We start from the raw sequence: 25858 nt of genomic DNA on the forward strand, positions 1-25858 counted from the left end.
CTAGAGCAAAAGACAATTCAGTTCTGCCTGTGAGTGAAGAGTAAACAATTAAAAATGGTAAGAAAGACACCATTTACGAATTGCACTCAATTTCAGTATACTTACTCGAAATGAGGTTTTATCCATTAGATATCCCCAAGCAATTCGGCCTCCTGCATTAAATATTGCAGCAAGGGAACCAATTACAGCTAAAAAATGATCATCAGTAATGAAGGTCTGTCCAAAACTTTTGTACATGGCATTAATGTAACCAACTGCAATGGTGGTGAACAAATACATTAACCAGATGACGACAAAAGTTTTCTTGAAGATGACTTCCACTGGTTTCAGGTCTGTAAGTAAATATTAATATTAATGCAAAATTGTCAAAAAAATATTTTTTTATTCATACTGATATCTGCCACAAACATCAATTTGTCATCAAAAAAATCTTTTGAAATTCCTACATACTGAACCACAAGGCAATAAAGATTTTCAAGAAGTTAGCTTATGTAGTCTCTTTCAAATACTGTGGTCTTGGTTCAAAGAGTAAGACAGCTATGGTAAACAGCATTATAGAAAGAGAGGACATAGTGAAAGCTTTGCACAATATCAAGTGCAGCAAAACAGTTATAGCAGATGAAACTGCAATCGAGTTTTTCAAAAAAAGGTGAAAATTTTAAAAGGACCAAGGGTGAAGTGCCTAAAAAGTGGCAAATTACATGAATAGTACTCTTGAATAAGGATGAGAGGAACAAAAGTGAATGTTCAAACTACAAAGACGTAAGCCTACTGAGTATACCTGTTACTGTGTATGGGGGAAGGGGGAGGGGGGGGAGGTGACAGAATTGAGGATGGCATTCACTAAGCAAATGATGAGAGAGGAGCACAGTGACTTCAGGAGAGGTAGTGAACCATGTGTTTACCTTGAAGACTTTACATAAGAAAAATCTGGCAAAATGAGTGAACTGTAAGTAGTCTTCAAGGATATGGAGAAAGCAAATAATACAGCTGCACGAGAGGCTTTATGGAAAGTGTTGCAAATACATGTGGTAAATGGGAAGTTACTAAATGTATTGAGGAGCTTTTAACAGGAGAGTAATGCATGTGCATGAGTAGGAAAGGATTACTATCCACAACATAATTAACATATCCATACCTACCTCCTCGACACATCTCTCCAGATATACTCCCCAACTGCAAAGCCTGACTAGCTTACCCAACAGCTATCTCTGAAGATACTTAAGTATCCACTATCCCACTTGGCTAAACACTCACACCTAAAATTTATGACGTTAACTCCTCATAAACCAACTACAACCTTTCAATATCCTCACTCTATGCAACCACCCAAACAGATTTCCATCCCTACCACCTTCAGCACCCAAACTTAGCAGATATCACCTAATGCTCACCAGTGCCACACACAAGGACCACATGAGGCATGCTTCATAAAATTTTCTCTGACCACTAGGTACGTATCCAGGATTCTGTTGTTGTTGTTGTTGGGGAGGAGGACTCATAAACTTTCAATGGGGAGGCAAATCATGAACTCACTAAAACATTGATGAAAAGCTCAAAACAAGAGGGGTATGTAAGAACACATTGTATCTTATAGAACTTTGCAGTTTTTGAGTCATCTAGATGTTAAAGTTCAATCTAATTACTAATACCATTCAAATGCTCATAATATTAAATACAACTGCTGTATAGTTTTTTTTTTTTTTTTTTTGTCGCTGTCTCCCGCGTTTGCGAGGTAGCGCAAGGAAACAGACGAAAGAAATGGCCCAACCCACCCCCATACACATGCCTTGATTCAATCCACTGACAGCACGTCAACCCCGGTATACCACATCGATCCAATTCACTCTATTCTTTGCCCTCCTTTCACCCTCCTGCATGTTCAGGCCCCGATCACACAAAATCTTTTTCACTCCATCTTTCCCCCTCCAATTTGGTCTCCCTCTTCTCCTCGTTCCCTCCACCTCCGACACATATATCCTCTTGGTCAATCTTTCCTCACTCATTCTCTCCATGTGCCCAAACCATTTCAAAACACCCTCTTCTGCTCTCTCAACCACGCTCTTTTTATTTCCACACATCTCTCTCACCCTTACGTTACTTACTCGATCAAACCACCTCACACCACACATTGTCCTCAAACATCTCATTTCCAGCACATCCATCCTCCTGCGCACAACTCCATCCATAGCCCACGCCTCGCAACCATACAACATTGTTGGAACCACTATTCCTTAAAACATACCCATTTTTGCTTTCCGAGATAATGTTCTCGACCTCCACACATTCTTCAAGGCCCCCAGAATTTTCGCCCCCTCCCCCACCCTATGATCCACTTCCGCTTCCATGGTTCCACCCGCTGCCAGATCCACTCCCAGATATCTAAAACACTTCACTTCCTCCAGTTTTTCTCCATTCAAACTCACCTCCCAATTGACTTGATCCTCAACCCTACTGTACCTAATAACCTTGCTCTTATTCACATTTACTCTTAACTTTCTTCTTTCACACACTTTACCAAACTCAGTCACCAGCTTCTGCAGTTTCTCACATGAATCAGCCACCAGCGCTGTATCATCAGCGAACAACAACTGACTCACTTCCCAAGCTCTCTCATCCCCAACAGACTTCATACTTGCCCCTCTTTCCAAAACTCTTGCATTCACCTCCCTAACAACCCCATCCATAAACAAATTAAACAACCATGGAGACATCACACACCCCTACCGCAAACCTACATTCACTGAGAACCAATCACTTTCCTCTCTTCCTACACGTACACATGCCTTACATCCTCGATAAAAACTTTTCACTGCTTCTAACAACTTGCCTCCCACACCATATATTCTTAATACCTTCCACAGAGCATCTCTATCAACTCTATCATATGCCTTCTAAAGATCCATAAATGCTACATACAAATCCATTTGCTTTTCTAAGTATTTCTCACATACATTCTTCAAAGCAAACACCTGATCCACACATCCTCTACCACTTCTGAAACCACACTGCTCTTCCCCAATCTGATGCTCTGTACATGCCTTCACCCTCTCAATCAATATCCTCCCATATAATTTACCAGGAATACTCAACAAACTTATACCTCTGTAATTTGAGCACTCACTCTTATCCCCTTTGCCTTTGTACAATGGCACTATGCACGCATTCCGCCAATCCTCAGGCACCTCACCATGAGTCATACATACATTAAATAACCTTACCAACCAGTCAACAATACAGTCACCCCCTTTTTTAATAAATTCCACTGCAATACCATCCAAACCTGCTGCCTTGCCGGCTTTCATCTTCCGCAAAGCTTTTACTACCTCTTCTCTGTTTACCAAATCATTTTCCCTAACCCTCTCACTCTGCACACCACCTCGACCAAAACACCCTATATCTGCCACTCTATCATCAAACACATTCAACAAACCTTCAAAATACTCACTCCATCTCCTTCTCACATCACCACTACTTGTTATCACCTCCCCATTTGCGCCCATCACTGAAGTGAAGAGAGCGTTATTGGATTACGTGTTAATTGACAGGCGCGCGAAAGAGAGACTTTTGGATGTTAATGTGCTGAGAGGTGCAACTGGAGGGATGTCTGATCATTATCTTGTGGAGGCTAAGGTGAAGATTTGTATGGGTTTTCAGAAAAGAAGAGTGAATGTTGGGGTGAAGAGGGTGGTGAGAGTAAGTGAGCTTGGGAAGGAGACTTGTGTGAGGAAGTACCAGGAGAGACTGAGTACAGAATGGAAAAAGGTGAGAACAATGGAAGTAAGGGGAGTGGGGGAGGAATGGGATGTATTTAGGGAATCAGTGATGGATTGCGCAAAAGATGCTTGTGGCATGAGAAGAGTGGGAGGTGGGTTGATTAGAAAGGGTAGTGAGTGGTGGGATGAAGAAGTAAGAGTATTAGTGAAAGAGAAGAGAGAGGCATTTGGACGATTTTTGCAGGGAAAAAATGCAATTGAGTGGGAGATGTATAAAAGAAAGAGACAGGAGGTCAAGAGAAAGGTGCAAGAGGTGAAAAAAAGGGCAAATGAGAGTTGGGGTGAGAGAGTATCATTAAATTTTAGGGAGAATAAAAAGATGTTCTGGAAGGAGGTAAATAAAGTGTGTAAGACAAGGGAGCAAATGGGAACTTCAGTGAGTCAAGATATCTGATGAAAATACAACTGATAGCAATACTCAGGAAAGTTTTCTTGGACAATACAAACCAATATGCTTTTGTAGGAACTCCTTCACCCCCAAATACCCTTGCTGACCATTTACTTCCCTAACAACACAACAACTAGCCTACCCAATCCACACAACCACCAAAAAGACGTACTCAAACTGTAGGAAATCAGGTTGGCCAGCCTTCACAGTACATGGAAGCAAAGATCCAAAACTTGAATACAGGTGATTTTTCCTTCCCTAAATTATGCACTCTCCCAAATCATCAACCACTCTAATCAAGCCAGCAAAAGCATTTACCACAAGGACATTGAATTAGATATAAGCCAAACTTCTCTCCACACATAAAACAAAGAAATCAGCTCAGGCACAACCACTCATCATCAATAGAAATCAATAAGCAAATCCAAACTCTATACAGCACGATCACTAACCTAATCACTGAAGGACAAAATGAAAAATGGCAATCCTCTCTCAACACAAGATGACCCACAGCATCCTACTCTGATGCATGTTGAAGAAAATCATTGCTTACTGCACCAGTCCAATCCACACTCAAGAAGTACTCCTGACCCACTCCAATGTTATAACTCATCCCAAAGAAAACTCAAATATGCTTATGAGACACTACTCAAAAATCAGCTACAATCTAATAACACTCTTAATCAGAAATGATAAAAAGAATAAAACCTACGAAATCTCTATCCAAAAACATGTGCCCAACCACCCTTCACTCCCACTGATACATGCAATGTAACAAAAAACTTAAGGAATTCTCCTGCAACAGGCCCTGACAACATAAACTTTTACCAAAAAAATTTTGATCCATTTGCAATCCAAGCACTTACAGATGTCTTCAACAACTGGCTACACCAAAAAAAAAAAATCCTTAAAATCTGGAAATTTGCCAATATAATACCAATCCAAACCTTCTGAACCACCCAAATCTCCCCTCTCCTCCAGCCCTATATCACTTCTGTCTTCACTATCCAAATTCTGTGCAAGACTCACACATTAAAGAAACAAGCAAAATATCCCTTTCTTACCTAAATGACATGGCTTCAGACCCAATCAATCCACCACCACACTACACGCTGACCTCACACAACACATCTTAGATATCTTAAACTAACCACACTCTCTTGTCTTACACAATAACAGTAGTAATAGACAACAAGGAATTTGATGCTGTCCCCAACATATCCTCACACAAGTACTTGACACCATATAGCACAACAATGACAAAAAGTGGTTGGAAAATCTCATAGTTGGCCGCCATGCCTGAGGCAGTCACAATGGCTTCACTTCTAAAACTCTTAAACTCAACATATGGGGGTCCTTTCATATGCAGACAACCTTACAATCCCATCACATTACCCTGACATCATAGCAGCAACAACAAATGTGCAGCACCTATACAACACCATTGGAACAATGGCTCACCAACAACAAAATGTGTGCGCCTCTACAGAAGTCTTCAAACACTCATTCAACCCCAGACAGACATAAAACCAGATCACATGCCCCAGTCACCTTGAATGAACAATAGCACCCACTGAATAAAAATTCGACCACTCTAGGCATCACTTAGACAAACAAATGACATTCACTTTTAACACCAAAAACATCAACACAAGCATATGATTGGGTGGATGGCCTGTAAATGGCAAGTGAATGTGAATAAAAGCAATGCTATTAGGTTTAGCTGGGCAGAGTAGAGGGACAGGTTAGGTTAGTTAGGTTGAGTCTGAATAAAAAAAAAATGGAGGAGGTAAAGTGTTTTAGATACCTGAGTGTGGACATGGCAGCAAATGGAACCTTGGAAGCAGAAGTGACCCATGGGGTGGGTAAGAGGGCAGAGGTTCTAGGAATGCTATCGAAAGTGTTGAAAGCAATTACATTATCTAGGAGGGCAAAACTGGGTATATTTGAAAGTATAGTAGTCTCAACAGCAATATATGGATGAGAGACATAAGCTATGAATACGTATTGGAAAAGGTTGGATTTGTTGGAAATGAAATATTTAAGGACAGAAAGTGGTGTGAGTTGGTTTGAAGGGTTTATCAAGTACGTAACGTAAGAGCAAGAGAGAGGTGTGATAATAAAAAGAGTGTGGTCAAGAGAGCTGAGGAGGGTGTGCTGCAATGGTTTGGACATGTGGAGAGACTGAGTGAGCAAAGGTTGTCAAAGAGAATATATGTGTCAGAGGTAGAGGGAACAAGAATAACAAGGAGACCAAATTGGATATGGAAGGGTAGAATGAAAAAAATTTTGAGCAATTATGGTCTGAACATGAAGGAGGGTGAAAGGTGTGCACAGGATAGAGGGAATGGCAATGATGTGGTATACTGGGGATAATGTGCTGTCGATGGACTGAACCAGGGCATGTGAAGCATTAAGTGTAAACCATGGAAAAGTCTGTGGGGCCTGGCTGTGGATACAAAGCTTTGGTTTCAGTGCATTACACATGGAAACTAGACAATGGACTGATGCGGCCTCTCTTCATCTGTTCCAGGTGCTACCTTGCTAATGTGGGAAATGGATATCAAGTATGAAAAATATTGGGAATACCTGGTTTAAAAAGAGGGATATACATATCTATACATATGTGAGTAGGAGAGATGGTCAATGGACATTATTAGATTACATACCAGTTCAGAGATGTGTAAAAGAGAGACTTTTGGATGTAAATATCCTGAGGGGAAGCTGTTGGGATGTCTTATCATTATCTTGTGAAGGTGATAAAGATTTGTATAAGTTTTCAAAAATGAGGAAACAATATTGGGAAGAGGATAGTGGTGAGAGTTAGTGATCATGGAAAGGATACTTGTGCGAAGAAATATCAGGAGAAAGAATGGCAAAAAGTGAGAGCAAATGAAGCGATGGGAGTGGGAGAGGAATGAGAGATATTTAGGGAAGCAGTGATGGTATGTGCAAGAAATGCATTTAGCATGCAAGAGGTGGAAGGTGGGCAGAATAGAAAGGGTAATGGGTGGTGGGATGAAGAAATAAAGTTACTAGCGAAAGAAAAAAAGACAGGCTTTTGGGCGGTACTTACAGGGAAGGAGTGGAAATGATTGAGAGGTGTATACGAAAAAGTGGCAGGAGGCTGAAAAGAAGGTGCAGGGTTTGAAAAAGTGGGCAAGTGAGAGTTAGGGTGAAAGAAAATCATTAAACTTTAGGGAGGATAAAAATACGTTTTGGAAGGAGGAAAATAATGAGTGAAAGATAAGAGAACAAATGGAAACATCGGTGAAGAGAGAAAAAGGGGATGTGATAGCAGATAATGATGAAGTGAGGAGGAGATGGAGTGAGTATTCTGAAGGATTCTTAAATGAGTTTGATGATAGAGTGGCAGATGTAGGGTGTTTTAGTCAGGGTGATATGCGAAGTGAAAGAGTCATGGAGAGTGTTTTGGTGTTTTAGTGAAGAAAAAACAGGTGGTGAAAGCCTTGAATAACATGAAATGTAGCAAGGTGGCTGGAGTGGATGGTAATGCTATTGAACTTATCAAAAAATGGGGCGATTGTGTTGTTGATTTGCTGATAAAGATATTCAGTGCATGTATGCCTGAGGATTGGCTGAATACATGTATAATGCCATTGTGTAAAGGCAAGTGGAACAAAGGTGACTGTTCAAACTACATAGGTATAACTTTGTTGAGCATACCTAGTAAGTTGTAAGGGAGGATATTGATTGAGAGGGTGAATGCACATACAGAAAATAAGAGTAGGACAGAGCAGCGTGGTTTCAGAAATGCTACAGGATGTGTGGATCAAGTGTTTGCTTTAAAGAATGTTTAAGAAATACTTAAAAAACAGATGGATTTGCATGTGGCATATGATAGGGTTGACTGATATGCTTTGGGGAAGATCTTAAGAATATATGGTGTGGGAGGTAAGCTGTTAGAAGCAGAGAAGTTTTAATCAAGGGTGTCAGGCGTGTGTATGAGTAAGAAGAGAGGAGAGTGAATGGTTCCAAGAGAAGGTTGATCTGTGGCAAGGTGTGTGATGTCACCATGGTTGTTTGATCTGTTTATGGTTGGGATGGTGAGGGAGGTATATAAAACTCTTGGAGAGAGGGGAAAAGTATGCAGTCTATGGGGAATGAGATGGCCTAGGAAGTAAGTCAGTTGTTGTCTGCTGACGATACAGCACTGGTGTCTGATTTGAATGAGAAAATACAGAAGTTGGTGACTGAGTGTGGAAAAATGTGTGAAACGATAAAGTTGAGAGTGAATGCGAATAAAAGCAAGGTTATTAGGTTCAGGTTGGAATGTAAGTTCCAATGGAGAAAAACTGGAAGTGTTTCAGACACCAAGGAAGCAGAGGTGAGTTATAGGGTGGGGGAGGGGGTGAAGGTTTTTGTTAGTGCTGAGGAATGTGTTGAAAGAGAGAACATTATCGGGAGGTCATAAATGGGTATGTTTGAAGAAATAGCAGTCCCAACAATATCATAAGTATGCAAGGTATGGGCTATAGATAGGGTGGTGCACAGGAGAATGAATGTGTTGGAAATGAAATGTGTGAGGACAACATGTGGTGTAATGTGGTTTGATTGAATAAGTAATGAAAGGGTAAGAAAAATGTGTGGAAATAAAAAGAGTGTGGTTACGTAGGCAGAAGTGGGTGCACTAAAATGGTTTGGTCATATGGAAAGAATGAGTAAGGAAAGGTTGACATAGAGAGTATATGTGCAGAAGTGAGAGAACAAATAGACCAAACTGGAGATGGAAGAATGGAGTGAAAAAGATTTTAAGTAAATACAGCCTGAACATGAAGGAGGGTGAAAGGTATGCACAGGATAGAGTGAACTGCAACTATGTGGTATACTGGGGTCAACATGCTGTCAATGAACTGAACCAGGGCATGTGAAGCATCCAGGGTAAACCACGGAAAGAGCTGTGGGGCCTGGTTTTGGATAAGAAGCTATGGTTTCAGCGCATTACACATGGCAGTTACAAAATGGATGTGAGCTGATGTGGCCATTCTTCATCTGTTCCTGGCACTACCATGCTAATATATGGAGATCAAATATGAAAAATACTGGGAATACCTGGTCGAAAAAGCAGGATATATACAAGTAAACGTATGTGAGTAAGAGAGATAGTCAACAGACATTATTAGATTACATATCAATTCATAGATGCACAAAAGAGAGACTTTTGGAGGTAAATATCCTGAGAAGGGCAGCTGATGGGATGTCTGGTCACTATCTTGTGGAGGTGAAATGTAGATTTATAGAAGTTCTTGAAAATGAGTTAACAATGTTGGGGAGAAGATAGTGGCGAGTTTGTGACCTTGGAAAGGAGATTTATGTGAAATAAATAACAAGAGAGATTAAATGTAGAACAGAAAAAGGTGATTAAATGAAGCAATAGGAGAGGGTGAGGCATGGGAGGTATTTAGGGAAGCAGTGATAGTATGTGCAAGAGGCATGTAGCATGTGAGAGAAGGAAGGCTGGCAGAATATAAAGGGTAGTGAGTGGTGGAATGAAGAAAGTAAAGGTGTTAGTGCAAGAGAGGCATTTGGGCACTACTTACAGGGAAGAAGTGCTAATGATTGGGAAGTGTATAAGAGAGAGTGGCAGGAAGTCAAAAGGAGGGTGCAGAATTTGAAAAAAAGGGCAAGTGAGAGTTTGAGTGAAAGATATTTTGGGAGGAGGTAAATAATGTGCGAAAGACAAGAGAACTAATGGGAGCATCGGTGAAGTGGAAAACAGGGGAAATGATAACAGGGAATGATGAAGGGGGGAGGAGATGGAGTAAGTATTTTAAAGGATTCTTGAATGTGTTTCGTGACAAGAGGCAGATGTAGGGTGTTTTGGTCAGGGCGGTATGCGAAGTCATGGAAAGTGGTTTCGTGAAGGGTAAAGAGGTGGTGAAAGCCTTGTGTGAGATGAAATGCAGCAAGGCAGTTGGAGTGGATAATAATGCTGATGAATTTATTAAGAAATGGGGTGACCATGTTGTAGATTGGTTGTTAAAGATATTCGGTGTATGTATGAATCATGACGAGGTGCCTGAAGATTGGCAGAATAAGTATAGAGTACCATCGAATAAAGGGACCCTCCCCTCCTTGTATTTTAACTTTCTAAAAGGGGAAACAGAAGGAGTCACGCGGGGAGTGCTAATCCTCCTCGAAGGCTCAGATTGGGGTGTCTAAATGTGTGTGGGTGTAACCAAGATGAAAAAAAAAGGAGAGATAAGTAGTATGTTTATGGAAAGGAACCTGCATGTTTTGGCTCTGAGTGAAACGAGGCTCAGGGTAAAGGGGAAGAGTGGTTTGGGAATGTCTTGGGAGTGAAGTCAGGGGTTAGTGAGAAGACAAAAGCAAGGGAAGGAGTAGCACTATTCCTGAAACAGGAGTGGTGGGAGTATGTGAGAGTGTAAGAAAGTAAACTCTAGATTGATATGGGTAAAACTGAAAGTGGATGGAGAGAGATGGGTCATTATTGGTGCATATGCACCTGGGCATGAGAAGAAAGATCATGACAGCAAGTGTTTTCAGAGAAGCTGGGTGAGTGTGTTAGTAGTTTTAATGCACGAGACCGGGTTATAGTAATGGGTGATTTAAATGCAAAGGTGAGTAATGTGGCAGTTGAGGGAATAACTGATGTACATGGGGTGTTCAGTGTTGTAAATGGAAATGGTGAGGAGCTTGTAGATTCATGTGCTGAAAAAAGACTGGTGATTGGGAAACCTGGTATAAAAAGAGAGATATGAATAAGTATATGTATGTAAGTAGGAGAGATGGCCAGATAGCATTATTGGATTATGTGTTAATTGATAGGCACGCAAAAGAGAGACTTTTGGATGTTAATGTGCTGAGAGATGCAGCTGGAGGGATGTCTGATCATTATCTTATGGAGGCGAAGGTGAAGATTTCTATAGGTTTTCAGAAAAGAAGAGAATATGTTGGGGTGAAAAGAGTGGTAAGAGTTAGTGAGCTTGGGAAGGAGACTTGTGTGAAGAAACACAAGGAGAGACTGAGTACAGAATGGAAAAAGGTGAGAACAAAGGACATAAGGGGAGTGGGGGAGGAATGGGACGTATTTAGGGAAGCAGTGATGGCTTGCGCAAAAGATGCTTGTGGCAGGAGAAGCGTGGGAGGTGGGCATAATAGAAAGGGTAGTGAGTGGTGGGATGAAGAAGTAAGATCATTAGTGAAAGAGAAGAGAGAGGCATTTGGATGATTTTTGCAGGGAAATAATGCAAATGAGTGGGAGATGTATAAAAGAAAGAGGCAGGAGGTCAAGAGAAAGGTACAAGAGGTGAAAAGAGGGCAAATGAGAGTTAGGGTGAGAGAGTATCTTTAAATTTTAGGGAGGATAAAAAGATGTTTTGGAAGGAGGTAAATAAAGTGTGTAAGACAGAGGAACAAGTGGGAAGTTCAGTGAAGGGGGGCTAATGGAGAGGTGATAACAAGTAGTGGTGATGTGAGAAGGAGATGGAGTGAGTATTTTGAGGGTGTGTTGAATGTGTTTGATGATAGAGTGGCAGATATGGGGTGTTTTGGTCGAGGCGGTGTGCAAAGTGAGAGGGTTAGGGAGAATGATTTGGTAAACAGAGAAGAGGTACTAAAAGCTTTCAGAGAAGAGGTAGTAAAGGCTTTGCGGAAAATGAAAGCCGGCAAGGCAGCGGGTGTGGATGGTATTGCAGTGGAATTTATCAAAAAAGGGGGTGACTGTATTGTTGACTGGTTGGTAAGGTTATTCAATGTATGTATGACTCATGGTGAGGTGCCTGAGGATTGGCGGAATGCTTGCATAGTGCCACTGTACAAAGGCAAAGGAGATAAAAGTGAGTGCTCAAATTACAGAGGTATAAGTTTGTTGAGTATTCCTGGGAAATAATATGGGAGGGTATTGATTGAGAGGGTGAAGGCATGTACAGAGCATCACATTGGAGAAGAGCAGTGTGGTTTCAGAAGTGGTAGAGGATGTGTGGATCAGGTGTTTGCTTTGAAAAATGTATGTGAGAAATACTTAGAAAAGCAAAGGATATGTATGTAGCATTTATGGATGTGGAGAAGGCATATGATAGAGTTGATAGAGATGCTCTGTGGAAGGTATTAAGAATATATGGTGTGGGAGGCAAGTTGTTAGAAGCAGTGAAAAGTTTTTATCGAGGATGTAAGGAATGTGTGCGTGTAGGAAGAGAGGAAAGTGATTGGTTCTCAGTGAATGTAGGTTTGTGGCAGGGGTGTGTGATGTCTCCATGGTTGTTTAATTTGTTTATGGATGGGGTTGGTAGGGAGGTGAATGCAAGAGTTTTGGAAAGAGGGACAAGTATGCAGTCTGTTATGGATGAGAGAGCTTGGGAAGTGAGTCAGCTGTTGTTCGCTGATGATGCAGCACTGGTGGCTGATTCGGGTGAGAAACTGCAGAAGCTTGTGACCAAGTTTGGTAAAGTGTGTGAAAGAAGAAAGCTGAGAGTAAATGTGAATATGAGCAAGGTTATTAGGTACAGCAGGGACGAGGGACAAGTCAATTGGGGGGTAAGTCTGAATGGAGAAAAGCTGGAGGAAGTTAAGTGTTTTAGATATCTGGGAGTGGATTTGGCAGCGGATGGAAACATGGAAGCGGAAGTGAATCATAGGGTTGGGGAGGGGGCGAAAGTTCTGAGAGCATTGAAGAATGTGTGGAAGTCGAGAACATTATCTCGGAAAGCAAAAATGGGTATGTTTGAAGGAATAGTGGTTCCAACAATGTTGTATGGTTGCGAGGCGTGGGCTATGGATAGAGTTGTGCGCAGGAGGATGGATGTGCTGGAAATGAGATGTTTGAGGACAATGTGTGGTGTGAGGTGGTTTGATCGAGTAAGTAATAATAGGGTAAGAGAGATGCGTGGTAATAAGAAGAGTGTGGTTGAGAGAGCAGAAGAGGGTGTTTTGAAATGGTTTGGTCACATGGAGAGAATGAGTGAGGAAAGATTGACCAAGAGGATATATGTGTCAGAGGTGGAGGGAACGAGGAGAAGTGCGAGACCAAACTGGAGGTGGAAAGATGGAGTGAAAAAGATTTTGAGTGATCGGGGCCTGAACATGCAGGAGGGTGAAAGGCGTGCAAGGAATAAAGTGAATTGGAACGATGTGGTATACCGGGGTCGACGTGCTGTCAATGGATTGAACCAGGGCATGTGAAGTGTCTGGGGTAAACCATGGAAATTTCTGTGGGGCCTGGATGTGGGAAGAGAGCTATGGTTTCGGTGCATTATTACATGACGGCTAGAGACTGAGTGTGAACGAATGTGGCCTTTGTTGTCTTTTCCTAGCGCTACCTCGCACACATGAGGGGGGAGGGGGTTGTTATTTCATGTGTGGCGGGGTGGCGATGGGAATGAATAAAGGCAGACAGTATGAATTATGTACATGTGCATATATGTATATGTCTGTGTGTGTATATATATGTATATGGTGAGATGTATAGGTATGTATATTAGTGTGTGTGGACGTGTCTGTATATACATGAGTATGTGGGTGGGTTGGGCCATTCTTTCGTCTGTTTCCTTGCGCTACCTCGCTAACACGGGAGACAGCGACAAAGCGAAATATATAAAAATACATATATAATTGTATAAAGGCAAGTGACATAAAGGTGACAGTTCAAACTACATATGTATAACTTTTTTTGAGTAAGCTGTATAGAAGGGCACTGATTGAAAGAGTGAATGCATGTACAGAGAAGAAGATTGAGACAGAGCAGTGTGGTTTCAGAAGTGCTAGAGGATGTGTAGATCAAGTGTTTGTTTTCAAGAATGTGAGAAATTAGAAAAACTGATGGATTTGTTTGTGGCATTTATGAATCCACAAAATGCATATGATAGGGTTGACTGACATGCTTTGGGGAAGTTCTTACGAATATATGCTGTGGGAGGTAAGCTGCTGTTAGAAGCAGTGAGAAGTTCATATCAAGGATGTAAGGCATACGTACAAGTAGGGAGAAAGGAGAGTGAATGGTTCCAAGTAAAGGTTGTTCTATGGCAGAGTGTGTGATGTCCCCATGGTTGTCTAATTTGTTTATGGATGGGGTGCGAAGAAGGTAAATACAAGTCTTGGAGAGAAGAGGAAAGTATGCAGTCTGTAGGGGACGAGATGGCCTGGGAACTCAGTTGTTGTTTGCTGATGAAGCGGCACTGGTGGCTGATTTGAATGAAAAAATGCAGAAGTTGGTGACTGAGTTTGGAAAAATGTGTAAAAGGAGAAAGCTGAGAGTGAATGTGAATAAAGGCAAAGTTGAGGGTCAACTTAGATGGAATGTAAGTTTAAATGGAGAATAACTGGACGAAGTGGTGTTTTAGATATCTGGGAGAAGACATGGCAACAAATAGAGACATGGAAGTGGACAAGAGTCATAGGGTGGGAGAAGGGGTGAAGGTTCTGTTGGTGCTGAGGAATGTGTGGAGAGAGAGAACATAATGTGGAGGACAAAAAAGCATATGTTTGAAAGTATAGTAGTCAGAACAATAGTACATGGAAGCAAGGCAGGGGAAATAGATAGGGTTGGCAAACATGAATATGCTTGAAGGAATAGTAGTCTCAACAACATTACACGGAAGAAAGGACTGGGAACAGATCGGGTTGTATGGAAGAGCATGACTATGTTTAAAATCAAATGTTTGAGGACAATATATGGTGTGATGGGGGATGATTAAGTAAGTGATGAAAAGGTAAGAGAGGTGTGAGGAAATAGAGTGTGGTTGAGAGAGCAGAAAAGGGTGTGTTGAAATGATCTGGTCATATGGAGAGAATGAGTGAGGAGAGGTTGACAAAGATGATATATGTGACAGAAGTGGAGGGAAAAAGGAGGGACATGAAAACCAAACTGGAAATGGAAGGATGGAATGCAAAAGATACTGAGCTATTGGGGCCTAAACATGAAAAAGGGTGAAAGCTGTGCACGGAATAAAGTGAACTGGAATGACATGGTATACTGGGGCCGACATGCTTTCAATGGTCTGAATCAGGGAATGTGAAACATCCGTGGTAAGCCATGGAAAGGTCTATGGTGCCTGGTTGTGGATAGGAAGCTATGGTTTTGGTGCATTACACATGGCTTAATGCTTCAGTATGGTTGTGAGTGGATGTGACTTTTCTTTGTCTGCTTCCTGACACTATCTTGCTGATCCAGGGGTTGGGGATCAAGTGTGGGGGACAAGAAATGAATTTACATATAACATTTCATTCTTTTTTTCATGCATTTGTGCCCTTACCTGTGAGGCAAGATGGCATCAGGAATGGATGACAGTGAACAAGGGTGAATATCTATATTCTTTTTTTTTTTTTCAAACTATTCGCCATTTCCCGCGTCAGCGAGGTAGCGTTAAGAACAGAGGACTGGGCCTTTCAGGGTATATCCTCACCAGGCCCCCTTCTCTGTTCCTTCTTTTGGAAAATTAAAAAAAAAGAAAGAAATAAAAAAAAATGTATTCATTTATCTATCATACTTTGTCGTTGTCTCCCGCGTTGGCAAGGTAGTGCAAAGAAACAGACGAAAGAATGGCCCAACCCTACCACATACACATGTATATACATACACGTCCACACATGCACATATAGATACCTATACATTTCAAAATATACATATATATATATATATATATTTTATCTATACTTATTTATTTATTTTCCTTTGTCGCTGTCTCTCGCGTTAGCAAGGTAGCGCAAGGAAACAGAGGAAAGAATGGCCCAACCCACCCACATACACATGTATATACATACACGTCCACACACGCAAATATACATACCTATACATCTCAATGTCTACATATATATACACACAGACATATACATATATATACATGTACATAATTCATACTGTCTGCCTTTATTCATTCCCATTCCCAACCCGCCACACATGGAATAACAACACCCTCCTCCCTCATGTGTACGAGGTAGCACTAGGAAAAGACAACAAAGACCACATTCGTTCACACTCAGTCTCTAGCTGTCATATAATAATGCACCAAAACCACACTTCCCTTTCCACATCCAGGCCCCACAGATCTTTCCATGGTTTACCCCAGACGCTTTACATGCCCTGATTAAATCCAATGACAGCACGACGACCCCGGTATACCACATCGTTCCAATCCACTCTATTCCTTGCACGCCTTTCACCCACCTGCATGTTCAGGCCCCGATCACTCAAAATCTTTTTCACACCATCTTTCCACCTCCAATTTGGTCTCCCACTTCTCATCGTTCCCTCCACCTCTGACACATATATCCTCTTGGTCAATCTTTCCCCACTCATTCTCTCCATGTGACCAAACCATTTCAAAACACCCTCTTCTGCTCTCTCAACCACACACTTTTTATTACCACACATCTCTCTTACCCTTTTATTACTTACTCAATCAAACCACCTCACACCACATATTGTCCTCAAACATCTCATTTCCAGCACATCCACCCTTCTCCGCACAACTCTATCCATAGTCCACGCCTCGCAACCATACAACATTGTTGGAACCACTATTCCTTCAAACATACCCATTTTTGCTTTCCAATATAATGTTCTCGACTGCCAAACATTCTTCAAGGCTCCCAGAATTTTTGCCCCCCTCCCCCACCCTATGATTCACTTCTGCTTCCATGGTTCCATCCACTGCCAAATCCACTCCCAGATATCTAAAACACTTCACTTCCTCCAGTTTTTCTCCATTCAAACTTACCTCCCAATTGACTTGACCCTCAACCCTACTGTACCTAATAACCTTACTCTTATTCACATTTACTTTCAACTTTCTTCTTTCGCACACTTTACCAAACTCAGTCACCAGCTTCTGCAGTTTCTCACATGAATCAGCGAACAAGAACTGACTCACTTCCCAAGCTCTCTCATCCACAACACACTGCATACTTGCCCTTCTTTCCAAAACTCTTGCATTCACTTCCCTAACAACACCATGCATAAACAAATTAAACAACCATGGAGACATCACACACCCCTACCGCAAACCTACATTCACTGAGAATCAATCAACTTCCTCTCTTCCGTCACGTACACATGCCTTACATCCTCAATAGAAACTTTTCACTCCTTTTAACAACTTGCCTCCCACACCGTATATTCTTAATACCTTCCACAGAGCATCTCTATCAACTCTATCATATGCCTTCTCCAGATCCATAAATGCTACATACAAATCCATTTGTGGTTCCAACAATGTTGTATGGTTGCGAGGCGTGGGCTATGGATAGAGTTGTGCACAGGAGGGTGGATGTGCTGGAAATGAGATGTTTGAGGACAATGTGTGGTGTGAGGTGGTTTGATCGAGTAAGTAATGTAAGGGTAAGAGAGATGTGTGGAAACAAAAAGAGCGTGGTTGAGAGAGCAGAAGAGGGTGTTTTGAAATGGTTTGGGCACATGGAGAGAATGAGTGAAGAAAGATTGACCAAGAGGATATAAGTGTCGGAGGTGGAGGGAACGAGAAGTGGGAGACCAAATTGGAGGTGGAAAGATGGAGTGAAAAAGATTTTGTGTAATCGGGGCCTGAACATGCAGGAGGGTGAAAGGCGGGCAAGGAATAGAGTGAATTGGATCGATGTGGTATACCGGGGTTGACGTGCTGTCAGTGGATTGAATCAGGGCATGTGAAGCATCTGGGGTAAACCATGGAAATTTGTGTGGGGCCTGGATGTGGAAAGGGAGCTGTGGTTTCGGGCATTACTGCGTGACAGCTGGAGACTGAGTGACTGACAATGTTGTCTTTTCCTAGTTCTACCTCACACACATGAGGGGGGGAGGGGGATGGTATTTCATGTGTGGTGAGGTGGCGATGGGAATGAATAGGAGCAGACAGTGTGAATTGTGTTCATGGGTATATATATATGTGTCTGTGTGTGTATATATATGTGTACATTGAGATGTATAGGTATGTATGTTTGCATGTGTGGGTGTGTGCGTGTGTACATTATGTATGGGGGTGGGTTGGGCCATTTCTTTCGTCTGTTTCCTTGCGCTACCTCGCAAGCGCGGGAGACGGCGACAAAGCAAAATGAATAAATAATAAATAAATACATATATATATTGATTGAGAGGGTGAAGGCATGTACAGAGCATCACATTGGAGAAGAGCAGTGTGGTTTCAGAAGTGGTAGAGGATGTGTGGATCAGGTGTTTGCTTTGAAAAATGTATGTGAGAAATACTTAGAAAAGCAAAGGATATGTATGTAGCATTTATGGATGTGGAGAAGGCATATGATAGAGTTGATAGAGATGCTCTGTGGAAGGTATTAAGAATATATGGTGTGGGAGGCAAGTTGTTAGAAGCAGTGAAAAGTTTTTATCGAGGATGTAAGGAATGTGTGCGTGTAGGAAGAGAGGAAAGTGATTGGTTCTCAGTGAATGTAGGTTTGTGGCAGGGGTGTGTGATGTCTCCATGGTTGTTTAATTTGTTTATGGATGGGGTTGGTAGGGAGGTGAATGCAAGAGTTTTGGAAAGAGGGACAAGTATGCAGTCTGTTATGGATGAGAGAGCTTGGGAAGTGAGTCAGCTGTTGTTCGCTGATGATGCAGCACTGGTGGCTGATTCGGGTGAGAAACTGCAGAAGCTTGTGACCGAGTTTGGTAAAGTGTGTGAAAGAAGAAAGCTGAGAGTAAATGTGAATATGAGCAAGGTTATTAGGTACAGCAGGGACGAGGGACAAGTCAATTGGGGGGTAAGTCTGAATGGAGAAAAACTGGAGGAAGTTAAGTGTTTTAGATATCTGGGAGTGGATTTGGCAGCGGATGGAAACATGGAAGCGGAAGTGAATCATAGGGTGGGGGAGGGGGCGAAAGTTCTGAGAGCATTGAAGAATGTGTGGAAGTCGAGAACATTATCTCGGAAAGCAAAAATGGGTATGTTTGAAGGAATAGTGGTTCCAACAATGTTGTATGGTTGCGAGGCGTGGGCTATGGATAGAGTTGTGCGCAGGAGGATGGATGTGCTGGAAATGAGATGTTTGAGGACAATGTGTGGTGTGAGGTGGTTTGATCGAGTAAGTAATAATAGGGTAAGAGAGATGCGTGGTAATAAGAAGAGTGTGGTTGAGAGAGCAGAAGAGGGTGTTTTGAAATGGTTTGGTCACATGGAGAGAATGAGTGAGGAAAGATTGACCAAGAGGATATATGTGTCAGAGGTGGAGGGAACGAGGAGAAGTGCGAGACCAAATTGGAGGTGGAAAGATGGAGTGAAAAAGATTTTGAGTGATCGGGGCCTGAACATGAAGGAGGGTGAAAGGCGTGCAAGGAATAAAGTGAATTGGAACGATGTGGTATACCGGGGTCGACGTGCTGTCAATGGATTGAACCAGGGCATGTGAAGTGTCTGGGGTAAACCATGGAAATTTCTGTGGGGCCTGGATGTGGGAAGAGAGCTATGGTTTCGGTGCATTATTACATGACGGCTAGAGACTGAGTGTGAACGAATGTGGCCTTTGTTGTCTTTTCCTAGCGCTACCTCGCACACATGAGGGGGGAGGGGGTTGTTATTTCATGTGTGGCGGGGTGGCGATGGGAATGAATAAAGGCAGACAGTATGAATTATGTACATGTGCATATATGTATATGTCTGTGTGTGTATATATATGTATATGGTGAGATGTATAGGTATGTATATTAGTGTGTGTGGACGTGTCTGTATATACATGAGTATGTGGGTGGGTTGGGCCATTCTTTCGTCTGTTTCCTTGCGCTACCTCGCTAACACGGGAGACAGCGACAAAGCGAAATATATAAAAATACATATATAATTGTATAAAGGCAAGTGACATAAAGGTGACAGTTCAAACTACATATGTATAACTTTTTTTGAGTAAGCTGTATAGAAGGGCACTGATTGAAAGAGTGAATGCATGTACAGAGAAGAAGATTGAGACAGAGCAGTGTGGTTTCAGAAGTGCTAGAGGATGTGTAGATCAAGTGTTTGTTTTCAAGAATGTGAGAAATTAGAAAAACTGATGGATTTGTTTGTGGCATTTATGAATCCACAAAATGCATATGATAGGGTTGACTGACATGCTTTGGGGAAGTTCTTACGAATATATGCTGTGGGAGGTAAGCTGCTGTTAGAAGCAGTGAGAAGTTCATATCAAGGATGTAAGGCATACGTACAAGTAGGGAGAAAGGAGAGTGAATGGTTCCAAGTAAAGGTTGTTCTATGGCAGAGTGTGTGATGTCCCCATGGTTGTCTAATTTGTTTATGGATGGGGTGCGAAGAAGGTAAATACAAGTCTTGGAGAGAAGAGGAAAGTATGCAGTCTGTAGGGGACGAGATGGCCTGGGAACTCAGTTGTTGTTTGCTGATGAAGCGGCACTGGTGGCTGATTTGAATGAAAAAATGCAGAAGTTGGTGACTGAGTTTGGAAAAATGTGTAAAAGGAGAAAGCTGAGAGTGAATGTGAATAAAGGCAAAGTTGAGGGTCAACTTAGATGGAATGTAAGTTTAAATGGAGAATAACTGGACGAAGTGGTGTTTTAGATATCTGGGAGAAGACATGGCAACAAATAGAGACATGGAAGTGGACAAGAGTCATAGGGTGGGAGAAGGGGTGAAGGTTCTGTTGGTGCTGAGGAATGTGTGGAGAGAGAGAACATAATGTGGAGGACAAAAAAGCATATGTTTGAAAGTATAGTAGTCAGAACAATAGTACATGGAAGCAAGGCAGGGGAAATAGATAGGGTTGGCAAACATGAATATGCTTGAAGGAATAGTAGTCTCAACAACATTACACGGAAGAAAGGACTGGGAACAGATCGGGTTGTATGGAAGAGCATGACTATGTTTAAAATCAAATGTTTGAGGACAATATATGGTGTGATGGGGGATGATTAAGTAAGTGATGAAAAGGTAAGAGAGGTGTGAGGAAATAAAGAGAGTGTGGTTGAGAGAGCAGAAAAGGGTGTGTTGAAATGATCTGGTCATATGGAGAGAATGAGTGAGGAGAGGTTGACAAAGATGATATATGTGACAGAAGTGGAGGGAAAAAGGAGGGACATGAAAACCAAACTGGAAATGGAAGGATGGAATGCAAAAGATACTGAGCTATTGGGGCCTAAACATGAAAAAGGGTGAAAGCTGTGCACGGAATAAAGTGAACTGGAATGACATGGTATACTGGGGCCGACATGCTTTCAATGGTCTGAATCAGGGAATGTGAAACATCCGTGGTAAGCCATGGAAAGGTCTATGGTGCCTGGATGTGGATAGGAAGCTATGGTTTTGGTGCATTACACATGGCTTAATGCTTCAGTATGGTTGTGAGTGGATGTGACTTTTCTTTGTCTGCTTCCTGACACTATCTTGCTGATCCAGGGGTTGGGGATCAAGTGTGGGGGACAAGAAATGAATTTACATATAACATTTCATTCTTTTTTTCATGCATTTGTGCCCTTACCTGTGAGGCAAGATGGCATCAGGAATGGATGACAGTGAACAAGGGTGAATATCTATATTCTTTTTTTTTTTTTTCAAACTATTCGCCATTTCCCGCGTCAGCGAGGTAGCGTTAAGAACAGAGGACTGGGCCTTTCAGGGTATATCCTCACCAGGCCCCCTTCTCTGTTCCTTCTTTTGGAAAATTAAAAAAAAAGAAAGAAATAAAAAAAAATGTATTCATTTATCTATCATACTTTGTCGTTGTCTCCCGCGTTGGCAAGGTAGTGCAAAGAAACAGACGAAAGAATGGCCCAACCCTACCACATACACATGTATATACATACACGTCCACACATGCACATATAGATACCTATACATTTCAAAATATACATATATATATATATATATATTTTATCTATACTTATTTATTTATTTTCCTTTGTCGCTGTCTCTCGCGTTAGCAAGGCAGCGCAAGGAAACAGAGGAAAGAATGGCCCAACCCACCCACATACACATGTATATACATACACGTCCACACACGCAAATATACATACCTATACATCTCAATGTCTACATATATATACACACAGACATATACATATATATACATGTACATAATTCATACTGTCTGCCTTTATTCATTCCCATTCCCAACCCGCCACACATGGAATAACAACACCCTCCTCCCTCATGTGTACAAGGTAGCACTAGGAAAAGACAACAAAGACCACATTCGTTCACACTCACTCTCGAGCTGTCATATAATAATGCACCAAAACCACACTTCCCTTTCCACATCCAGGCCCCACAGATCTTTCCATGGTTTACCCCAGACGCTTTACATGCCCTGGTTAAATCCAATGACAGCACGACGACCCCGGTATACCACATCGTTCCAATCCACTCTATTCCTTGCACGCCTTTCACCCACCTGCATGTTCAGGCCCCGATCACTCAAAATCTTTTTCACACCATCTTTCCACCTCCAATTTGGTCTCCCACTTCTCATCGTTCCCTCCACCTCTGACACATATATCCTCTTGGTCAATCTTTCCCCACTCATTCTCTCCATGTGACCAAACCATTTCAAAACACCCTCTTCTGCTCTCTCAACCACACACTTTTTATTACCACACATCTCTCTTACCCTTTTATTACTTACTCGATCAAACCACCTCACACCACATATTGTCCTCAAACATCTCATTTCCAGCACATCCACCCTTCTCCGCACAACTCTATCCATAGTCCACGCCTCGCAACCATACAACATTGTTGGAAACACTATTCCTTCAAACATACCCATTTTTGCTTTCCAATATAATGTTCTCGACTGCCAAACATTCTTCAAGGCTCCCAGAATTTTTGCCCCCCTCCCCCACCCTATGATTCACTTCTGCTTCCATGGTTCCATCCACTGCCAAATCCACTCCCAGATATCTAAAACACTTCACTTCCTCCAGTTTTTCTCCATTCAAACTTACCTCCCAATTGACTTGACCCTCAACCCTACTGTACCTAATAACCTTACTCTTATTCACATTTACTTTCAACTTTCTTCTTTCGCACACTTTACCAAACTCAGTCACCAGCTTCTGCAGTTTCTCACATGAATCAGCGAACAAGAACTGACTCACTTCCCAAGCTCTCTCATCCACAACACACTGCATACTTGCCCTTCTTTCCAAAACTCTTGCATTCACTTCCCTAACAACACCATGCATAAACAAATTAAACAACCATGGAGACATCACACACCCCTACTGCAAACCTACATTCACTGAGAATCAATCAACTTCCTCTCTTCCGTCACGTACACATGCCTTACATCCTCAATAGAAACTTTTCACTCCTTTTAACAACTTGCCTCCCACACCGTATATTCTTAATACCTTCCACAGAGCATCTCTATCAACTCTATCATATGCCTTCTCCAGATCCATAAATGCTACATACAAATCCATTTGTGGTTCCAACAATGTTGTATGGTTGCGAGGCGTGGGCTATGGATAGAGTTGTGCGCAGGAGGGTGGATGTGCTGGAAATGAGATGTTTGAGGACAATGTGTGGTGTGAGGTGGTTTGATCGAGTAAGTAATGTAAGGGTAAGAGAGATGTGTGGAAACAAAAAGAGCGTGGTTGAGAGAGCAGAAGAGGGTGTTTTGAAATGGTTTGGGCACATGGAGAGAATGAGTGAAGAAAGATTGACCAAGAGGATATAAGTGTCGGAGGTGGAGGGAACGAGAAGTGGGAGACCAAATTGGAGGTGGAAAGATGGAGTGAAAAAGATTTTGTGTAATCGGGGCCTGAACATGCAGGAGGGTGAAAGGCGGGCAAGGAATAGAGTGAATTGGATCGATGTGGTATACCGGGGTTGACGTGCTGTCAGTGGATTGAATCAGGGCATGTGAAGCATCTGGGGTAAACCATGGAAATTTGTGTGGGGCCTGGATGTGGAAAGGGAGCTGTGGTTTCGGGCATTACTGCGTGACAGCTGGAGACTGAGTGACTGACAATGTTGTCTTTTCCTAGTTCTACCTCGCACACATGAGGGGGGGAGGGGGATGGTATTTCATGTGTGGTGAGGTGGCGATGGGAATGAATAGGAGCAGACAGTGTGAATTGTGTTCATGGGTATATATGTATGTGTCTGTGTGTGTATATATATGTGTACATTGAGATGTATAGGTATGTATGTTTGCATGTGTGGGTGTGTGCGTGTGTACATTATGTATGGGGGTGGGTTGGGCCATTTCTTTCGTCTGTTTCCTTGCGCTACCTCGCAAGCGCGGGAGACGGCGACAAAGCAAAATGAATAAATAATAAATAAATACATATATATATATTGATTGAGAGGGTGAAGGCATGTACAGAGCATCAGATTGGGGAAAAGCGGTGTGGTTTCAGAAGTGGTAGAGGATGTGTGGATCAGGTGTTTGCTTTGAAGAATGTATGTGAGAAATACTTAGAAAAACAAATGGATTTGTATGTAGCATTTATGGATCTGGAGAAGGCATATGATAGAGTTGATAGAGATGCTCTGTGGAAGGTATTAAGAATATATGGTGTGGGAGGCAAGTTGTTAGAAGCAGTGAAAAGTTTTTATCGAGGATGTAAGACATGTGTACATGTAGGAAGAGAGGAAAGTGATTGGTTCTCAGTGAATGTAGGTTTGTGGCAGGGGTGTGTGATGTCTCCATGGTTGTTTAATTTGCTTATGGATGGGGTTGTTAGGGAGGTGAATGCAAGAGTTTTGGAAAGAGGGGCAAGTATGAAGTCTGTTGTGGATGAGAGAGCTTGGGAAATGAGTCAGTTGTTGTTCGCTGATGATACAGCACTGGTGGCTGATTCAGGTGAGAAACTGAAGAAGTTGGTGACTGAGTTTGGTAAAGTGTGTGAAAGAAGAGAGTTAAGAGTAAATGTGAATAAGAGCAAGGTTATTAGGTACAGTAGGGTTGAGGGTCAAGTCAATTGGGAGGTAAGTTTGAATGGAGAAAAACTGGAGGAAGAAAAGTGTTTTAGATATCTGGGAGTGGATCTGGCAGCGGATGGACCCATGGAAGCGGAAGTGAATCATAGGGTGGGGGAGGGGGCGAAAATCCTGGGAGCCTTGAAGAATGTGTGGAAGTCAAGAACATTATCTCGGAAAGCAAAAATGGCTAAGTTTGAAGGAATAGTGGTTCCAACAATGTTGTATGGTTGCGAGGCGTGGGCTACGGATAGAGTTGTGTGCAGGAGGGTGGATGTGCTGGAAATGAGATGTTTGAGGACAATGTGTGGTGTGAGGTGTTGTGTGTATACATTGTGTATGGGAGTGGGTTGGGCCATTTCTTTCATCTGTTTCCTTGCGCTACCTTAAAAACGCGGGAGACAGCGACAAAGCAAAATAATATTAAAAATAATATATATATTTATTTACTTTTGTTTCTTTTGCTTTGTCGCTGTCTCCCGCGTTTGCAAGGTAGTGCAAGGAAACAGACGAAAGAAATGGCCAAACCCACCCCCATACACATGTATATACATACACGTCCACACACACAAATATACATACCTATACATCTCAATGTACACATATATATACACACACAGACACATACATATATACCATGCACACAATTCACACTGTCTGCCTTTATTCATTCCCATTGCCACCTTGCCACACATGGAATACCATCCCCCTCCCCCCTTATGTGTGCGAGGTAGCGCTAGGAAAAGACAGCAAAGGCCACATTCGTTCACACTCAGTCTCTAGCTGTCATGTAATAATGCCCGAAACTACAGCTCCCTTTCCACATCCAGGCCCCACACAAC

At 42.1% G+C, this 25858-nt stretch overlaps 1 protein-coding gene across 1 annotated transcript in view; it reads right to left on the minus strand.

Moving 5' to 3' along the window:
* The window catches only part of LOC139755684 (apicoplast pyruvate carrier 1-like), a 222822-nt gene that overhangs the window by 34252 nt on the left and 162712 nt on the right, over positions 1 to 25858 (minus strand). The window contains exon 9 of the mRNA XM_071674331.1: positions 106 to 332. Within this exon, the coding sequence (XP_071530432.1) occupies positions 106 to 332 (227 nt within the window). The remainder of the gene's footprint in view (positions 1 to 105; positions 333 to 25858) is intronic.

This window comes from Panulirus ornatus, chromosome 19 (genome assembly GCF_036320965.1).
Source record: "Panulirus ornatus isolate Po-2019 chromosome 19, ASM3632096v1, whole genome shotgun sequence".
NCBI lineage: Eukaryota > Metazoa > Arthropoda > Malacostraca > Decapoda > Palinuridae > Panulirus > Panulirus ornatus.